This window comes from Coregonus lavaretus (genome assembly GCF_964263955.1).
Source record: "Coregonus lavaretus genome assembly, chromosome: 27".
In the NCBI taxonomy this organism is placed as follows: domain Eukaryota; kingdom Metazoa; phylum Chordata; class Actinopteri; order Salmoniformes; family Salmonidae; genus Coregonus; species Coregonus lavaretus.
This window is the reverse complement of record NC_140014.1, coordinates 45,622,230-45,643,127: the sequence shown is the minus strand read 5'-3', so window position 1 is coordinate 45,643,127 and position 20,898 is coordinate 45,622,230. Positions and strand designations below refer to the sequence as shown.

The window sequence follows — 20,898 nt, the reverse complement described above, 5'->3', positions numbered from 1 at the left end:
ATTTCAGTGCTTGAGGCGTCACACAGCTGTATATTAATCTAGTATATATTGTCCTGTACCCAGCTGTATATTAATCTAGTATATATTGTCTTGTACCCAGCTGTATATTAATCTAGTATATATTGTCCTGTACCCAGCTGTATATTAATCTAGTATATATTGTCCTGTACCCAGCTGTATATTAATCTAGTATATATTGTCTTGTACCCAGCTGTATATTAATCTAGTATATATAGTCCTGTACCCAGCTGTATATTAATCTAGTATATATTGTCCTGTACCCAGCTGTATATTAATCTAGTATATATTGTCCTGTACCCAGCTGTATATTAATCTAGTATATATTGTCCTGTACCCAGCTGTATATTAATCTAGTATATATTGTCCTGTACCCAGCTGTATATTAATCTAGTATATATTGTCCTGTACCCAGCTGTATATTAATCTAGTATATATTGTCCTGTACCCAGCTGTATATTAATCTAGTATATATTGTCCTGTACCCAGCTGTATATTAATCTAGTATATATTGTCCTGTACCCAGCTGTATATTAATCTAGTATATATTGTCTTGTACCCAGCTGTATATTAATCTAGTATATATAGTCCTGTACCCAGCTGTATATTAATCTAGTATATATTGTCCTGTACCCAGCTGTATATTAATCTAGTATATATTGTCCTGTACCCAGCTGTATATTAATCTAGTATATATTGTCCTGTACCCAGCTGTATATTAATCTAGTATATATTGTCCTGTACCCAGCTGTATATTAATCTAGTATATATTGTCCTGTACCCAGCTGTATATTAATCTAGTATATATTGTCCTGTACCCAGCTGTATATTAATCTAGTATATATTGTCCCCTACAGGGAGAGGAGATCACTAAGGAAGAAATAGACATGTTGAGTGATGCATGTACCAAGCTGAAGGAACAGAAGAAGTTACTCACTCTGGAGAAGGAGGAGCTGGAGGACCTGAAGGATGACGTGCAGGAGTACAGCGAGGTAAGGGGTGTGATGTCATCACTACTGACGGGGGGGGGGGGTGATGTCATCACTACTGACGGGGGGGGGACTGGGGGGGGGGGGGGGGGGTGGTGATGTCATCACTACTGACGGGGGTGTGTGTGATGTCATCACTACTGACGGGGGTGTGTGTGATGTCATCACTACTGACGGGGGTGTGTGTGATGTCATCACTACTGACGGGGGGGGTGTGATGTCATCACTACTGACGGGGGGGGTGTGATGTCATCACTACTGACGGGGGGGGTGTGATGTCATCACTACTGTTTCTGTCCAGGACCTGGAGGAGATAAAGAAGGAGTTATCTAAGACCGGCCAGGAGAGGGCAGTGCAGGAGAGTAAGGCCTCTCAGAGGCTCTCTAAGCGGGTCAACAGGATGATCAGCAGGATAAGCAAGATCATCACAGAGCTGGAGCAGGACAAGGTGGTCCTGGATGGACAGATGGACAGACCATCCACTCCTCCTATTGGGTAAGAAATCAGCAGCATCATCATAGAACCACTGGGAACCAATGGGTTTTTCAGATCAGACTGGACCGGGCTGTGGACGTCATACGACCGCGGTTAACGTAATAACGTATAGTTATCGGTAGTTACCAATGGGCAAAACGTATAGTTAGTTAGCATTTGGAGTAATGAGTTAGGAGTCTTATTCACATGCTAAAATGTGTTCGCTCTCGCTAAAAACACATGCCTCTAGAAATATCACTTAATATGCCTTCAACAAAAACTAGGCTAGTTTGAAAATTGGATAATGTTCATTTCACATAAATTTGATAGAGAATAGATGATCATCATAGTAATTGTTGACAATATGTCTCGGTAGCAGAGTTGTTGACAACATTCACTGTGGTGTGGTTTATACTGACCTCCATTCACTGTGGTGTGGTTTATACTGACCTCCATTCACTGTGGTGTGGTTTATACTGACCTCCATTCACTGTGGTGTGGTTTATACTGACCTCCATTCACTGTGGTGTGGTTTATACTGACCTCCATTCACTGTGGTGTGGTTTATACTGACCTCCATTCACTGTGGTGTGGTTTATACCGACCTCCATTCACTGTGGTGTGGTTTATACTGACCTCCATTCACTGTGGTGTGGTTTATACTGACCTCCATTCACTGTGGTGTGGTTTATACTGACCTCCATTCACTGTGGTGTGGTTTATACTGACCTCCATTCACTGTGGTGTGGTTTATACTGACCTCCATTCACTGTGGTGTGGTTTATACTGACCTCCATTCACTGTGGTGTGGTTTATACCGACCTCCATTCACTGTGGTGTGGTTTATACCGACCTCCATTCACTGTGGTGTGGTTTATACCGACCTCCATTCACTGTGGTGTGGTTTATACCGACCTCCATTCACTGTGGTGTGGTTTATACCGACCTCCATTCACTGTGGTGTGGTTTATACCGACCTCCATTCACTGTGGTGTGGTTTATACCGACCTCCATTCACTGTGGTGTGGTTTATACTGACCTCCATTCACTGTGGTGTGGTTTATACCGACCTCCATTCACTGTGGTGTGGTTTATACCGACCTCCATTCACTGTGGTGTGGTTTATACTGACCTCCATTCACTGTGGTGTGGTTTATACTGACCTCCATTCACTGTGGTGTGGTTTATACTGACCTCCATTCACTGTGGTGTGGTTTATACTGACCTCCATTCACTGTGGTGTGGTTTATACTGACCTCCATTCACTGTGGTGTGGTTTATACTGACCTCCATTCACTGTGGTGTGGTTTATACTGACCTCCATTCACTGTGGTGTGGTTTATACTGACCTCCATTCACTGTGGTGTGGTTTATACTGACCTCCATTCACTGTGGTGTGGTTTATACCAGATTATATTAGAGAGCTCTTCTGTGACAGCCCTTAATAACACTGGCCATGCTATCTCCATTTTAACATAGTCTAATTCCTTTCAGGAGCAGCAATTGAGATGAGGTCTTTAGTACAACTCTATTCTCCATATTGGCCTACAAAATAATTATTTATTTGGAATGGAAAACATACATCATCAGTATTCTGTTGTCATGTAGAGTTCCTGAGAAGCCAGTCTGAGTCTCCTTATTTCCATGGTGGTGGAGAGAGGAGAGGCTGACAGACTAACAATAGTTTTACCGTTCTGACAACGAGGCTTTCCCAGAACAAACCAACAAAACAACAACCAATCTTGATAATAGATCCTTACACATTTAAATGATTCTTATTATTTCGATTATTCTTTAAGAAATATGGAGACGCTAAAAGTTAAGCTAAATGTTGGTAAAAACTCCTACCTCATCTATCTACTGCTTACCAGACGTTAAAAATGCGTTGGAGTTTCAACCATTTCATCCATCGAACTACGCTAGAAAGGCTTAATTTGCAATGACACTTAAGAGTGCCCCGCGAATCTAGTTTAGTTCTGGTAAAATATGTCTTTAGTTTTGAACAGTTTGGGCTACAGAGTGGATTTCTGTATTGTGAAGGTGCGACCATGGACACAAAGCCACTGTGTGTTTCTAGGGCAGAGGCTGTGGTATAGTTAAGCCCAGAGCCATATATTAAGCCACTGTGTGTTTCTAGGGCAGAGGCTGTGGTATAGTTAAACCCAGAGCCATATATTAAGCCACTGTGTGTTTCTAGGGCAGAGGCTGTGGTATAGTTAAACCCAGAGCCATATATTAAGCCACTGTGTGTTTCTAGGGCAGAGGCTGTGGTATAGTTAAGCCCAGAGCCATATATTAAGCCACTGTGTGTTTCTAGGGCAGAGGCTGTGGTATAGTTAAACCCAGAGCCATATATTAAGCCACTGTGTGTTTCTAGGGCAGAGGCTGTGGTATAGTTAAACCCAGAGCCATATATTAAGCCACTGTGTGTTTCTAGGGCAGAGGCTGTGGTATAGTTAAACCCAGAGCCATATATTAAGCCACTGTGTGTTTCTAGGGCAGAGGCTGTGGTATAGTTAAACCCAGAGCCATATATTAAGCCACTGTGTGTTTCTAGGGCAGAGGCTGTGGTATAGTTAAACCCAGAGCCATATATTAAGCCACTGTGTGTTTCTAGGGCAGAGGCTGTGGTATAGTTAAACCCAGAGCCATATATTAAGCCACTGTGTGTTTCTAGGGCAGAGGCTGTGGTATAGTTAAACCCAGAGCCATATATTAAGCCACTGTGTGTTTCTAGGGCAGAGGCTGTGGTATAGTTAAACCCAGAGCCATATATTAAGCCACTGTGTGTTTCTAGGGCAGAGGCTGTGGTATAGTTAAACCCAGAGCCATATATTAAGCCACTGTGTGTTTCTAGGGCAGAGGCTGTGGTATAGTTAAGCCCAGAGCCATATATTAAGCCACTGTGTGTTTCTAGGGCAGAGGCTGTGGTATAGTTAAACCCAGAGCCATATATTAAGCCACTGTGTGTTTCTAGGGCAGAGGCTGTGGTATAGTTAAACCCAGAGCCATATATTAAGCCACTGTGTGTTTCTAGGGCAGAGGCTGTGGTATAGTTAAACCCAGAGCCATATATTAAGCCACTGTGTGTTTCTAGGGCAGAGGCTGTGGTATAGTTAAACCCAGAGCCATATATTAAGCCACTGTGTGTTTCTAGGGCAGAGGCTGTGGTATAGTTAAGCCCAGAGCCATATATTAAGCCACTGTGTGTTTCTAGGGCAGAGGCTGTGGTATAGTTAAGCCCAGAGCCATATATTAAGCCACTGTGTGTTTCTAGGGCAGAGGCTGTGGTATAGTTAAGCCCAGAGCCATATATTAAGCCACTGTGTGTTTCTAGGGCAGAGGCTGTGGTATAGTTAAGCCCAGAGCCATATATTAAGCCACTGTGTGTTTCTAGGGCAGAGGCTGTGGTATAGTTAAACCCAGAGCCATATATTAAGCCACTGTGTGTTTCTAGGGCAGAGGCTGTGGTATAGTTAAACCCAGAGCCATATATTAAGCCACTGTGTGTTTCTAGGGCAGAGGCTGTGGTATAGTTAAACCCAGAGCCATATATTAAGCCACTGTGTGTTTCTAGGGCAGAGGCTGTGGTATAGTTAAACCCAGAGCCATATATTAAGCCACTGTGTGTTTCTAGGGCAGAGGCTGTGGTATAGTTAAACCCAGAGCCATATATTAAGCCACTGTGTGTTTCTAGGGCAGAGGCTGTGGTATAGTTAAACCCAGAGCCATATATTAAGCCACTGTGTGTTTCTAGGGCAGAGGCTGTGGTATAGTTAAGCCCAGAGCCATATATTAAGCCACTGTGTGTTTCTAGGGCAGAGGCTGTGGTATAGTTAAACCCAGAGCCATATATTAAGCCACTGTGTGTTTCTAGGGCAGAGGCTGTGGTATAGTTAAACCCAGAGCCATATATTAAGCCACTGTGTGTTTCTAGGGCAGAGGCTGTGGTATAGTTAAACCCAGAGCCATATATTAAGCCACTGTGTGTTTCTAGGGCAGAGGCTGTGGTATAGTTAAACCCAGAGCCATATATTAAGCCACTGTGTGTTTCTAGGGCAGAGGCTGTGGTATAGTTAAGCCCAGAGCCATATATTAAGCCACTGTGTGTTTCTAGGGCAGAGGCTGTGGTATAGTTAAGCCCAGAGCCATATATTAAGCCACTGTGTGTTTCTAGGGCAGAGGCTGTGGTATAGTTAAACCCAGAGCCATATATTAAGCCACTGTGTGTTTCTAGGGCAGAGGCTGTGGTATAGTTAAACCCAGAGCCATATATTAAGCCACTGTGTGTTTCTAGGGCAGAGGCTGTGGTATAGTTAAACCCAGAGCCATATATTAAGCCACTGTGTGTTTCTAGGGCAGAGGCTGTGGTATAGTTAAGCCCAGAGCCATATATTAAGCCACTGTGTGTTTCTAGGGCAGAGGCTGTGGTATAGTTAAGCCCAGAGCCATATATTAAGCCACTGTGTGTTTCTAGGGCAGAGGCTGTGGTATAGTTAAACCCAGAGCCATATATTAAGCCACTGTGTGTTTCTAGGGCAGAGGCTGTGGTATAGTTAAACCCAGAGCCATATATTAAGCCACTGTGTGTTTCTAGGGCAGAGGCTGTGGTATAGTTAAACCCAGAGCCATATATTAAGCCACTGTGTGTTTCTAGGGCAGAGGCTGTGGTATAGTTAAACCCAGAGCCATATATTAAGCCACTGTGTGTTTCTAGGGCAGAGGCTGTGGTATAGTTAAACCCAGAGCCATATATTAAGCCACTGTGTGTTTCTAGGGCAGAGGCTGTGGTATAGTTAAACCCAGAGCCATATATTAAGCCACTGTGTGTTTCTAGGGCAGAGGCTGTGGTATAGTTAAGCCCAGAGCCATATATTAAGCCACTGTGTGTTTCTAGGGCAGAGGCTGTGGTATAGTTAAACCCAGAGCCATATATTAAGCCACTGTGTGTTTCTAGGGCAGAGGCTGTGGTATAGTTAAACCCAGAGCCATATATTAAGCCACTGTGTGTTTCTAGGGCAGAGGCTGTGGTATAGTTAAACCCAGAGCCATATATTAAGCCACTGTGTGTTTCTAGGGCAGAGGCTGTGGTATAGTTAAACCCAGAGCCATATATTAAGCCACTGTGTGTTTCTAGGGCAGAGGCTGTGGTATAGTTAAACCCAGAGCCATATATTAAGCCACTGTGTGTTTCTAGGGCAGAGGCTGTGGTATAGTTAAACCCAGAGCCATATATTAAGCCACTGTGTGTTTCTAGGGCAGAGGCTGTGGTATAGTTAAACCCAGAGCCATATATTAAGCCACTGTGTGTTTCTAGGGCAGAGGCTGTGGTATAGTTAAACCCAGAGCCATATATTAAGCCACTGTGTGTTTCTAGGGCAGAGGCTGTGGTATAGTTAAACCCAGAGCCATATATTAAGCCACTGTGTGTTTCTAGGGCAGAGGCTGTGGTATAGTTAAACCCAGAGCCATATATTAAGCCACTGTGTGTTTCTAGGGCAGAGGCTGTGGTATAGTTAAACCCAGAGCCATATATTAAGCCACTGTGTGTTTCTAGGGCAGAGGCTGTGGTATAGTTAAACCCAGAGCCATATATTAAGCCACTGTGTGTTTCTAGGGCAGAGGCTGTGGTATAGTTAAACCCAGAGCCATATATTAAGCCACTGTGTGTTTCTAGGGCAGAGGCTGTGGTATAGTTAAACCCAGAGCCATATATTAAGCCACTGTGTGTTTCTAGGGCAGAGGCTGTGGTATAGTTAAACCCAGAGCCATATATTAAGCCACTGTGTGTTTCTAGGGCAGAGGCTGTGGTATAGTTAAACCCAGAGCCATATATTAAGCCACTGTGTGTTTCTAGGGCAGAGGCTGTGGTATAGTTAAACCCAGAGCCATATATTAAGCCACTGTGTGTTTCTAGGGCAGAGGCTGTGGTATAGTTAAACCCAGAGCCATATATTAAGCCACTGTGTGTTTCTAGGGCAGAGGCTGTGGTATAGTTAAACCCAGAGCCATATATTAAGCCACTGTGTGTTTCTAGGGCAGAGGCTGTGGTATAGTTAAACCCAGAGCCATATATTAAGCCACTGTGTGTTTCTAGGGCAGAGGCTGTGGTATAGTTAAACCCAGAGCCATATATTAAGCCACTGTGTGTTTCTAGGGCAGAGGCTGTGGTATAGTTAAACCCAGAGCCATATATTAAGAAGAAATGACTCAGACTAAACCTAGTCAGACTTACTTGTGTTAACTGTTTTTTTATAGACAAAGTAAAATGCTATAAATAACTTTGCTGGTGATTCACGCTCCGCAAGTGATTCAAATGTAACAACAGCCTGAGCGCACAGGACTTGAAACAACCATATAGATGGAAGCGTCTAATGTGTTATGTAACCGTCTCTAGTGCTCCCAAGTCAACATTACATGTGCATTCCACAGGTCATGTTTATAAGTGAGTGTTCAAAAAAATGATCAAGATTAGGAAAAGATTGGCAGCACACCTAAGAGTTCCTCATGCAGCACACCGGTTAGGAACCACTGGTATAGACAATATATAATAGCATTTGATGTATAGTTACTATAGCATAATACAACTCAACGTTATTTATTAATGGTACTGCTGTTTTTATTGACAATAATGATAACTCTCATTTGCTAAATTTAAAATCACAATCATTTTCTAGGTAAGATTTTTCGCAAAAGATGCAATTCCTAGGAAAGGCTTTTAAATATAATTTCCAATTAAAAAATAACATGTTTTTAATTGTAGCTTGTTCTTCATTGCACTTCACTGATAAAATACTCCCTAAAATGTAATTTGGTTTGATCTGATTGGTTTGATCTGATTGGTTTGATCTGATTGGTGTGCTCTGATCTGGGACCTTTGATCCTGCATGACAACAGTGTTGGCTCCTCCTCCGCCACCATGTGACCTGTGTTTAGCCAGTAACATGCCTCCTGTATGTAGCCTTCTGTTTACCTTTAGGGAGAACCTGATCAGTATCAACGAGCTCATCACCGTCATGAGACAGATTCAGAACATTCCAGAGCACAAGCTGCAGAGCATCGCTGATGCCCTCGACGACAACAAGGACGGGAAGATCGACATCGATGATGTCATCAAGGTACATGTTGTAGTGCAATGGCGCCAAAGGAGATGGCTGCCGTTTTACAGCCCGCTAACCAATTGTGCTATTTTGTGTGTTTTCTCATGTTCTTTGTAACTTATTTTGTACATAATGTTTCTGCCACGGTCTCTTATGACTGAAAAGAGCTTCTGAATATCAGGACAGCGATTACTCACCTCGTACTGGACGAAGAGTTTTTCTTTAACGAGTCGGACGCTAATTATTTTCTTCAGACTCCCGACAAGGCCCAAATCCCCGTCATTCGCAGGAGAAAGAGATGGAGATATCGGGGACGTAGGTCGAGGTGCCTTGTAAGGATCCGACGGCGAGTGGGTAATCCTCTACCATCAGTCCTATCAGCCAACGTACAATCATTGGATAACAAAATAGACTAACTAAGATCACGAATATCTTACCAACGGGACATTAAAAACTGTAATATTTTATGTTTCACCGAGTCGTGGCTGAACGACGACATGGATAACATACAGCTAGCGGGCTATACGCTACGTCGGCAGGACAGAACGGCTGACTCCGGTAAGACAAGGAGTGGCGGTGTGTATTTGTAAACAACAGCTGGTGCATGAAATCTAATATTAAGGAAGTCTCAAGGTTTTGCTCACCTGAGGTAGAGTATCTTATGATAAGCTGTAGACCACACTATTTACCAAGAGAGTTTTCATCTATATTTTTCATAGCTGTCTATTTACCACCACAAACCAATGCTGGCATTAAGATTGCACTGAATGAGCTGTATAAGGCCATAAGTCAACAGGAAAACGCTCATCCAGAGGCAGCGCTCCTAGTGGCCGTGGATTTTAATGCAGGGAAACTTAAATGCAACGCTTATAAGAAATCCCGCTATGCCCTCCGACGAACCAGCAAACAGGCAAAGAGTCAATACAGGACTAAGATTGAATCGTACTACACCGGCTCTGACGCTCGTCGGATGTGACAGGGCTTGAAAACTATTACAGACTACAAAGGGAAGCACAGCCGTGAGCTGCCCAGTGACACAATACTTCCAGACGAGCTAAATTACTTCTATGCTTGCTTCGAGGCAAGCAACACTGAAGCATGCATGAGCGCATCAGCTGTTCCGGACGACTGTGTGGTCACGCTCTCTGTAGCCGATGTGAGTAAGACTTTTAAGCAGGTCAACATTCACAAGGCCACAGGGCCAGACGGATTACCAGGACGTGTACTCCGAGCATGTGCTGACCAACTGGCAAGTGTCTTCACTGACATTTTCAACATGTCCCTGACCTGAGTCTGTAATACCAACATGTTTCAAGCAGACCACCATAGTCCCCGTGCCCAAGGACTCCTAAGATAACCTGCCTAAATGACAACCGACCCGTAGCACTCACGTTTGTAGCCATGAAGTGCTTTGAAAGGCTGGTCATGGCTCACATCAATACCGTTATCCCAGAAACCCTAGACCCACTCCAATTTGCATACCACCCCAACAGATCCACAGATGATGCAATCTCTATTGCACTCCACACTGCCCTTTCCCACCTGGACAAGAGGAACACCTACGTGAGAATGCTATTCATTGACTACAGCTCTGTTTATTATCTATGCATAGTCACTTTAACTCTACCTACATGTACATATTACCTGGACTAACCGGTGCCCCCACACATTGACTCGGTCCCGGTACCCCCTGTATATAACCGGTGCCCCCACACATTGACTCGGTCCCGGTACCCCCTGTATATAACCGGTGCCCCCACACATTGACTCGGTCCCGGTACCCCCTGTATATAACCGGTGCCCCCACACATTGACTCGGTCCCGGTACCCCCTGTATATAACCTGTATAGGTATATCTATTTTTTACTTAACACTTATTTTTCTTAACTGCTTTGTTGGTTAAGGGCTTGTAAGTAAGCATTTCACTGTAAGGTCTACACCTGTTGTATTCGACGCATGTGACATACGATTTGATTAGATTTTGATTAGTTTTTGGGCCAATCAGAAGGACCTCTGGCTGTGTCTTCTCAGCCAATCAGCTGAATGAAAGACAGACAGGTGGTAACAACAACTGAACGCTAACCCTGTGTCTCTCTCTGTGTCTGTGTCTCTGTCTCTGTGTCTCTGTCTCTCTGTGTGTCTCTGTCTCTCTGTGTGTGTCTGTCTCTCTGTGTGTGTCTGTCTCTCTGTGTGTGTGTCTGTCTCTGTGTGTGTCTGTCTCTGTGTGTGTCTGTCTGTGTGTGTGTCTGTCTGTGTGTGTGTGTGTCTGTGTGTGTGTCTGTGTGTGTGTGTGTGTGTGTGTGTGTGTGTCTGTGTGTGTCTCTGTGTCTGTGTGTGTCTCTGTGTGTGTGTGTGTGTGTGTGTGTGTCTCTGTGTGTGTGTCTCTGTGTCTCTGTGTGTGTGTCTCTGTGTGTCTCTGTGTGTGTGTGTGTGTGTATGTATTGATGTGTGTTATTCCAGTTGGTGGAGCTGATTGACAAGGAGGACATTGACATCAACACCAGTCAGGTAGCAGAAATCATGGTGATGCTGCAGAAAGAGGAGAAGCTGCAGGAGAAAGAGAAGGCCCAGAAGGAGCAGGCTGCTAAATTAAATAACTAGCCCACAGAAGAGGCTCTGCTTGGGGGAAGAAACCGCCTCTGAGATGCCATAGCTGGAGCTCATCGCTGGACCCCAGACCTCACTATACCCTGACCAGTCACCATGAGCTGCCAGCTACCCCCTCTAAACAGTTTCTTCCACCAGAATTAGAGGCTAAGGGTTTCTGTTCAGACATTTGTTTCAAAAAGGCTCTTGTGCCCTTAAGAACATTATTTAAACTTATCCCAAAGTTGCCCAAAAATTATACTCAAACAATTATACTAGAAACAAATGATGTTTATGGGACCCAAGCTCTCTAATGCTGGTTGTACTTGGTTAGATATGCTCTATCTAAGCCATGTGTCAAACTCGTTCCACGGAGGGCCGAGTGGCTGCTGGTTTTCGCTCCACCCTTGTACTTGATTGATTAATTAAGGTCACTAATTAGTAAGGAACTCCCCTCACCTGGTCGTCTAGGTCTTAATTGAAAGGAAAAACCAAAAACCCGCAGACACTCGACCTTCTGTGGAATGAGTTTGACTCCCCTGATCTAGGCCTTCAACAGGTATGTTATAATGTAGAGGCAACAAAGATATGATAAGATGGTCGCTTATCTTATAGCTGCTGGAAACGGAAAATAAACCAGAATTGGTTTTGAAGTTAATATGATTCTAATCAGTTTGCAAAACATTAAGGACACCATCCTGATATTGAGTTGCACCCCCCCTTTTGCCCTCAGAACATCCTCCATTCGTCGGGGCATGGACTCTACAAGGTGTCCAAAGCGTTCCACAGGGATGCTGGCCCATGTTGACTCCAATGCTTCCCACAATTGTGTCAAGTTGGCTGGATGTCCTCTGGGTGGTGGACCATTCTTGATACACACGGGAAACTGTTGAGCGTGAAAAACCCAGCAGCATTGCAGTTCTTGACACAAACCGGTGCACCTGGCACCTACTACCATACCCCGTTCAAAGACACTTAAATCTCTGAATGGCACACACACAATCCATGTCTCAATTGTCTCAAGGCTTAAAAATCCTTATTTAACCTGTCTCCTCCCCTTCATCTACACTGATTGAAGTGGATTTAACAAGTGACATCAATAAGGGATCATAGCTTTCACCTGGTCAGTCTATGTCATGGAAGGTGCAGGTGTTCTTAATGTTTTGTACACTGTGTCAATAGCCGTTGTATAGAACCTATATCATGGCTCTGGTGAGGTTTGAGATGAACCAGCTTGCCTTCCATTCATTCACATGCAACCATATCATCAACCATCAAAGGAATTATTTGTTCTTCAAGATCACTCCTTGACTTTGCACTAAATCACATTCATTCATTCATTTATTCGTTCATTCATTTATTCCACTCAGCCCAAGTTGCTTTTGATTGAACTTTATTTAGTTTTTTTAGCTCCTGATGTTAATACGTGTTAATTGACTTGTTACTATTTGATGTGTTGAATGTAACATGAAGCTGTAGGTAATGCATTCTAGAGGCTTTAGGGTTAATCACCAAAGAGACCACATAGGAGTCTATGACCTGTCAAAGGTCCACTGTAGACTATACCTGATGTTAGGACAGACAGACCTGTCAAAGTTCCACTGTAGACTATACCTGATGTTAGGACAGACAGACCTGTCAAAGGTCCACTGTAGACTATACCTGATGTTAGGACAGACAGACCTGCCCCAAACAGTCTCTCTACTTGACCAGAACTTTATCATTTTCAAACTAATTCTGACTGAAGAAGCGATCAAATCTAATTAATCAATAATCAGTTGTAATGAGCCTCATGGAGCGCATAATGAGGGTGATGATCTGACCAATCAGCATCTTGGCCTTGAATAGAACCAGACATTATGGATACTGTCAAAGATGTATCGTTGTTTTTGATGAATATATAAGACGCTGCCCACTTTGACTTGAGTACTTGACTTTGTTTGTTACTAAATCCAAGGAGTTGCAGTTTTGAGTTTAAAGAGTTAGTTTGGTTGAGCTGTATTGGACATCAGAAGGTGAGTGTTAGTTTGGTTGAGCTGTATTGGACATCAGAAGGTGAGTGTTAGTTTGGTTGAGCTGTATTGGACATCAGAAGGTGAGTGTTAGTTTGGTTGAGCTGTATTGGACATCAGAAGGTATGTCTCATGCGGTACCTGTTGATTCAGAACCTTCCTTATTTCTGAGCTCTAGGTAGAGAACTGTACGTGCTGCTGCTGGTTCGGAGGGCAAGGGTTAAAAGGTCAGGAGAAGGATGTTGAGATGATACCTTTAATCCATTCCTGGAATACATTGGGTTTTGCTGTGGGTTGTGTTGGTGGAACCATAAGGAGAGGAAGTACAAACCAACGACGCTAGACAGAGAGGAATATGCTTAAGCAAAAGGCAGTTTATTAAACAACAGAGATAGCTGGTACTGCTCAAGCTACATGCATGGACCCATTCAGTTGCCTCTTATGGAGACAGTTGAAAAGGGATCAAAAACAGAGTTTTCAGCATTACTTTATACAATGCAACACAAAGGAAGGGGTCCTTCTTCTAGTCCCTTGATTGGTTCCCGAGGCGTAGGAGGCGGGTCTGCTCTGTCCAGAGTAGAAGCCCCATTTTGTGCACGGCAGAGTCCTCTGCCCTAGGCACCCGACCAGTAGAAAGAAGTGCAGTTTGTGTGTGTGCGTAACTCGTGAGGCATGAGGATGAGTGTGCGTATGCATGGAGATGTGTGTATGTTCTCAAAGGAAAGACTCGTGGGGAGCAACCAGATTGTGGCCTGTGGCGTGGGTGTTGTCCTTGAGAAGATATTGGCTCTGTCCATTGTTCTTGCATAGGAACAGCATTGATTGAAAACAAGCTCCTAACATTAAAATGGGTCATGCACAAGATTTTAGTCAGACCAAGCTATAACATTTTAATATTTACTACGACAGTTGGCCGTCCTCTGTCAGGTAGCCATTGTCAGTTCAGACTAGGATTGATACCGTCCTTCTCTCACCCCAGGATTGATGTTATTACCGGTTTAGTACACAAGTGAGCACCAAAAAAACCACAAAAATGACCATTGGGCGTCTACCAGTACGCTAACCAAATTAGCACAAGTAATAGCGAATATCAATGGAGGCTGCTAGCTAAATATGCTAACGAGCGCAAAACATTTTTTGTTGTTGTTGCAAAGACCGGTAGTCCAGCTCATAAAGTTCTACATATAGAGGTAGGAGCTACCGAATGTCATTTACGGTGAGTTTGGACATTTACAAGCGAATGTGAACGAGAGACATTGTGTAAATGAACAAAGTTTTGATGCATGCAGGACTGTCTCTGGAGCAGCTGGTCTACGAGTCGATCTGCTTTATCGCCTAATGCATTGCACAACTTGACTGCAGGTATTTACTTAAAAAATATCTGAAAAATATTAAAATGTATTAAATAATTTCAAATAAATAGTTTCAACGGTATTGAAAAACCATCCCGTGGCTATTTCCAAATACCCCGGTATACGGTATACGGTATATACGGTATATACGGTATATACGGTATGCCGCCCAAGCCTAGTTCAGGAGTAGTCTTCAACCACAGGTGGAGAGGGGAAGGTGTAGAGGAGGAGTCAATTGCACACAAGGTACAACCAAAATTTGACCTCCGCTTTTAACCCAACCCATTCTACATAGAGGTATTGGAGAGGTGTGGGGGGCTGCCACACTGGGCGCCCGGGGAGCTGTTGATGTGGGGGGTTAAGTGCCTTGCTTAAGGGCACAACGACAGGCAATGGCATCTAGGATTTGATACCAACAACCTTCCAGTTGCCAGCTGACTTCCTGCCAGATTTTTCTTGTCGGTCCGGGATTCAAACTGGCTGCTGGCTGGCTTCTAACCGCAAGGGGAAAAGGAGGAGGGGGAGTATTTCATGTGTTTTTAATTGCACTATAGTCTATTAGTCTAATAATCAAACATGTTTGTCCATGTGGACTCAGGGTGGGAGTGTATCTGCCATGTACGCTGGCTCAGAGCTACTAGAGAAGTCAATATTTGAAGCAATAAGTCATTCACAGTTCAATAATTTTCATGTTTTTTATTGGAGAGAAGTGTGCAATATGTTTTTTTCATTTTGAGGGCATACATTGTAATAGCTAACTTATCATCTGAGGAAAGGCTGTTTTACTGGAACACTGTTTCAGAATGGGATTGTTTTTAAAGTAGAAGTCATCTGCACATCTAGAGGCTGGCGGCAGCAGGTTAGTCTGAGTAATCAGTTACTATCCATCCTGACTGGCAGCAGGCTAGCAGGTTAGGGTGAGTAATCAGTTACTATCCATCCTGACTGGCAGCAGGTTAGTCTGAGTAATCAGTTACTATCCATCCTGACTGGCAGCAGGCTAGCAGGTTAGGGTGAGTAATCAGATACTATCCAGCCTGACGGGCAGGAAGCTAGCAGGTTAGTGTGAGTAATCAGATACTATCCAGCCTAACTGGCAGGAAGCTAGCAGGTTAGGGTGAGTAATCAGATACTATCCAGCCTGACGGGCAGGAAGCTAGCAGGTTAGTGTGAGTAATCAGTTACAGTCGTGGTCAAAAGTTTTGAGAATGACACAAGTATTGGTCTTCACAAAGTTCGCAGCTTCAGTGTTATGAGATATTTTTGTCAGATGTTACTATGGTATACTGAAGTATAATTACAAACATTCCATAAGTGTCAAAGGCTTTTATTGACAATAACATTACGTTTATGCAAAGAGTCAATATTTGCAGTGTTGACCCTTCTTTTTCAAGACCTCTGCAATCCGCCCTGGCATGCTGTCAATTAACTTCTGGGCCACGTCCTGACTGATGGACAGCCCATTCTTGCATAATCAATGCTTGGAGTTTGTCAGAATTTGTGGGTTTTTGTTTGTCCACCCTCCTCTTGAGGATCGACCACAAGTTCTCAGTGGGATTAAGGTCTGGGGAGTTTCCTGACCATGGACCCAAAATGTTGATGCTTTGTTCCCCGAGCCACTTAGTTATCACTTTTGCCTTATGGCAAGGTGCTCCATCATGCTGGAAAAGGCATTGTTCGTCACCAAACTGTTCTTGGATGGTTGGGAGAAGTTGTTCTCTGAGGATGTGTTGGTACCATTCTTTATTCATGGCTGTGTTCTTAGGCAAAAATGTGAGTGAGCCCACTCCCTTGGCTGAGAAGCAACCCCACACATGAATGGTCTCAGGATGCTTTACTGTTGGCATGACACAGGACTGATGGTAGCGCTCACCATGTCTTCTACGGACAAGCTTTTTTCCCAGATGCCCCAAACAATCGGAAAGGGGATTCATCAGAGAAAATGACTTTACCCCAGTCCTCAGCAGTCCAATCCCTGTACCTTTTGCAGAATATCAGTCTGTCCCTGATGTTTTTCCTGGAGAGAAGTGGCTTCCTCGCTGCCCTTCTTGACACCAGGCCATCCTCCAAAAGTCTTCACCTCACTGTGAGTGCAGATGCACTCACACCTGCCTGCTGCCATTCCTGAGCAAGCTCTGCACTGGTGGTGCCCCGATTCCCGCCGCTTAATCAACTTTAGGAGATGGTCCTGGCACTTGCTGGACTTTCTTGGGCGCCCTGAAGCCTTCTTCACAACAATTGAACCTCTCTCCTTGAAGTTCTTGATGATCCGATAAATGGTTGATTTAGGTGCAATCTTACTAGCAGCAATATTCTTGCCTGTGAAGCCCTTTTTGTGCAAAGCAATGATGACGGCACGTGTTTCCTTGCAGGTAACCATGGTTAACAGAGGAAGAACAATGATTTCAAGCACCACCCTCATTTTAAAGCTTCCAGTTTGTATTTCCAACTCAATCAGCATGACAGAGTGATCTCCAGCCTTGTCCTCGTCAACACTCTCACCTGTGTTAACGAGAGAATCACTGACATGATGTCAGCTGGTCCTTTTTGTGGCAGGGCTGAAATGCAGTAGAAATGTTTTTTTGGGATTAAGTTCATTTTCATGGCAAATAGGGACTTTGCAATTAATTGCAATTCATCTGATCACTCTTCATGACATTCTGGAGTATATGCAAATTGCCATCATCAAAACTGAGGCAGCAGACTTAGTGAATATTAGTATTTGTGTCATTCTCAAAACTTTTGACCACAACTGTACTATCCAGCCTGACTGGCAACAGGCTAGAAGGTTAGGGTGAGTAATCAGTTACTATCCAGCCTGACTGGCAGGAAGCTAGCAGGTTAGTGTGAGTAATCAGATACTATCCATCCTGACTGGCAGGAAGCTAGCAGGTTAGGGTGAGTAATCAGATACTATCCAGCCTAACTGGCAGGAAGCTAGCAGGTTAGGGTGAGTAATCAGATACTATCCAGCCTAACTGGCAGGAAGCTAGCAGGTTAGGGTGAGTAATCAGATACTATCCAGCCTGACTGGCAGGAAGCTAGCAGGTTAGGGTGAGTAATCAGATACTATCCAGCCTAACTGGCAGGAAGCTAGCAGGTTAGGGTGAGTAATCAGATACTATCCAGCCTAACTGGCAGGAAGCTAGCAGGTTAGGGTGAGTAATCAGTTACTATCCAGCCTGACTGGCAGGAAGCTAGCAGGTTAGGGTGAGTAATCAGATACTATCCAGCCTGACTGGCAGGAAGCTAGCAGGTTAGGGTGAGTAATCAGATACTATCCAGCCTGACTGGCAGGAAGCTAGCAGGTTAGGGTGAGTAATCAGATACTATCCAGCCTAACTGGCAGGAAGCTAGCAGTAACCTATAGTAACTGTTAGTAACCTGTAGGTTGAATAGCATCAGCTTGGCACTATGATGGAGGAGGTCAGGGACAACAGACAGAACTCACTGGAATCTGTAAGAGTTCTAGAAGAGAATTCTCTAATAGTTCTATAGAAGTCTGTTCTACACTTCTATGTACATAACGCTAGTTGCTAAAGCTGGGTCCATATCATATATGATATTATGCACTGCTATTGTTTTATGTTTTTAATTACCATCGCACCAAACTCTGGTGAGAGGATTAAATTAGGTTTTAGAGGCGAGACATTGCAGTATAATGAAATTCACTACTTAAAATGTTTATGAAAATATATCGAAAGTTCTTAATAACCTGTGCTTTAATTGAAGATATTGAATAATGCTGCTTGTTTATTAAATGTTTATTTAATCAAACATTTTTAACATGCTTCAGATGACTGAGTAGAGATAGTTTACTTCAACATTAGTTAAAATCAGAGAGCTTTTTTGTCGTAAATATTGAACTTTTACATAAAATGGCACATAAGTGTTGAATAAACTGTGGTTGATCCTGAATGATTGTGTTCATTTTTTTGTTTATATTTTGTATTTGTCTCATGCATGTCATCCCATTATCATTCACAATGCTTATACCCGGGAACCCTAACCTTAACCACCCCTACCTTAACCCCTAACCCCTAGCCCTCCTGCCCTACCAGCAGTGGTAGAAAAATTACTAAATTGTCTTACTTGAGTAAAAGTAAATATACCTTAATAGAAAATAACTCCAGTAAAAGTAAAGATAATGTACTTTAATAGAAAATGACTTCAGTAAAAGACTACTTGAGTAAAAGTATTTGGTTTTAAATATAGTTATGTATCAAAAGTAAATGTAATTGCTAAAATATACTTAATTATCAAAAGTGAAAGTATAAGTCATTTCATATTCCTTGTATTAAGCGAACCAGATGGCACCAACCAGATGGCATATTTTATTTACGGATAGCCAGGGGCACACACCAACACTCAGACATCATTTACAAACTAAGCATGTGTGTTTAGTGAGTCCGCCAGGTCAGATGCATTAAGGAGGACCAGGATGTCCAGGTCAGATGCATTAAGGAGGACCAGGATGTCCAGGTCAGATGCATTAAGGAGGACCAGGATGTCCAGGTCAGATGCATTAAGGAGGACCAGGATGTCCAGGTCAGATGCATTAAGGAGGACCAGGATGTCCAGGTCAGATGCATTAAGGAGGACCAGGATGTCCAGGTCAGATGCATTAAGGAGGACCAGGATGTCCAGGTCAGATGCATTAAGGAGGACCAGGATGTCCAAGGAGGACCAGGATGTCCAGGTCAGATGCATTAAGGAGGACCAGGATGTCCAGGTCAGATGCATTAAGGAGGACCAGGATGTCCAGGTCAGATGCATTAAGGAGGACCAGGAGGACCAGGATGTCCAGGTCAGATGCATTAAGGAGGACCAGGGATGTTCTCTTAGGGATGTAGCTCAGTTGGTAGAGCATGGCGTTTGCAACACCAGGGTTGTGGGTTCGATTCCCACGGGGGGCCAGAATGAAAAAAATAAAAAATAATGTATGCACTCACTAACTGTAAGTCGCTCTGGATAAGAGTGTCTGCTAAATGACTAAAAACGTAAATGTAAAAATGTAAATAAGTGAGTGAGTTGGACTATTTCCCTCACCTGCTAAGCATTCTAAATCTAACGAGGACTTTTGGGTGTCAGGGAAAATGACTGGAGGAAAAATTATATTATTTTCTTTAGTAATGTAGTAAAGTAAAAGTAGTCAAAAATATAAATAATAAAGTACAGATACTCCCAAAAACTACTTAAGTAGTACTTTAAAATATTTTTACTTAAGTACTTTACACCACTGCTTACCAGCCTTACCATTCTCGCTGCCAATCGTCCCCACAGAACTCCGTCCGGTCCCAGAAGTTAGTTTCTCAGGTGACTCTTCAAAGGAAAGGTTTTCTATACAGACTAAAAGAAACAAAGATGTACAGTGAAGAGCGAGAGCCTGGGTCACCTGTCTCTAACCAGCCGAGCGAGAGCCTGGGTCACCTGTCTCTAACCAGCCAACAGCGACAGTAGGTACAGCCTTCAGCATAGAAGCACCTTGGGCCCTAGTAAGACTTGAGATAGAGAAGTAGACCTAACATGGACTTCAGGCAATAAACTATTAACTTAAAGTGGCACTCCAGTCTCCTTTGTGTCACATTTTAAAGCCTGATTTAATTAACAAAAGGCACATCTCAATAGGTGGTCCAGGTATCCTCATGCAATGGCAGGTTAGGGTGAGTAATCAGTTACTATCCAGCCTGACTGGCAGGAAGCTAGCAGGTTAGGGTGAGTAATCAGTTACTATCCAGCCTGACTGGCAGGAAGCTAGCAGGTTAGGGTGAGTAATCAGATACTATCCAGCCTGACTGGCAGGAAGCTAGCAGGTTAGGGTGAGTAATCAGATACTATCCAGCCTGACTGGCAGGAAGCTAGCAGGTTAGGGTGAGTAATCAGTTACTATCCAGCCTGACTGGCAGGAAGCTAGCAGGTTAGGGTGAGTAATCAGTTACTATCCAGCCTGACTGGCAGGAAGCTAGCAGGTTAGGGTGAGTAATCAGATACTATCCAGCCTGACTGGCAGGAAGCTAGCAGGTTAGGGTGAGTAATCAGATACTATCCAGCCTGACTGGCAGGAAGCTAGCAGGTTAGGGTGAGTAATCAGTTACTATCCAGCCTGACTGGCAGGAAGCTAGCAGGTTAGGGTGAGTAATCAGATACTATCCAGCCTAACTGGCAGGAAGCTAGCAGTAACCTATAGTAACTGTTAGTAACCTGTAGGTTGAATAGCATCAGCTTGGCACTATGATGGAGGAGGTCAGGGACAACAGACAGAACTCACTGGAATCTGTAAGAGTTCTAGAAGAGAATTCTCTAATAGTTCTATAGAAGTCTGTTCTACACTTCTAAGTACAGCACCATTCAAAAGTTTCAGAACACC

The 20,898-nt window shown here is 43.6% G+C and overlaps 1 protein-coding gene across 3 annotated transcripts in view; it reads left to right on the top strand.

The window, feature by feature from the left end:
- LOC311102897 (mitochondrial proton/calcium exchanger protein-like) overlaps positions 1 to 13,088 on the top strand; it is an 80,748-nt gene extending 67,660 nt beyond the window's left edge. For 2 of the 3 annotated variants that reach the window (XM_084144366.1, XM_084144367.1), the window contains exons 10-13: positions 876 to 1,010; positions 1,309 to 1,502; positions 8,443 to 8,599; positions 11,042 to 13,088. In XM_084144366.1, coding sequence (XP_084000492.1) covers positions 876 to 1,010; positions 1,309 to 1,502; positions 8,443 to 8,599; positions 11,042 to 11,182 — 627 coding nt within the window. In that variant the 3' untranslated portion in view covers positions 11,183 to 13,088. The remainder of the gene's footprint in view (positions 1 to 875; positions 1,011 to 1,308; positions 1,503 to 8,442; positions 8,600 to 11,041) is intronic. The other variant, XM_084144368.1, reaches the window with a different exon arrangement.
- The last annotated feature ends 7,810 nt before the right edge of the window (positions 13,089 to 20,898 follow it).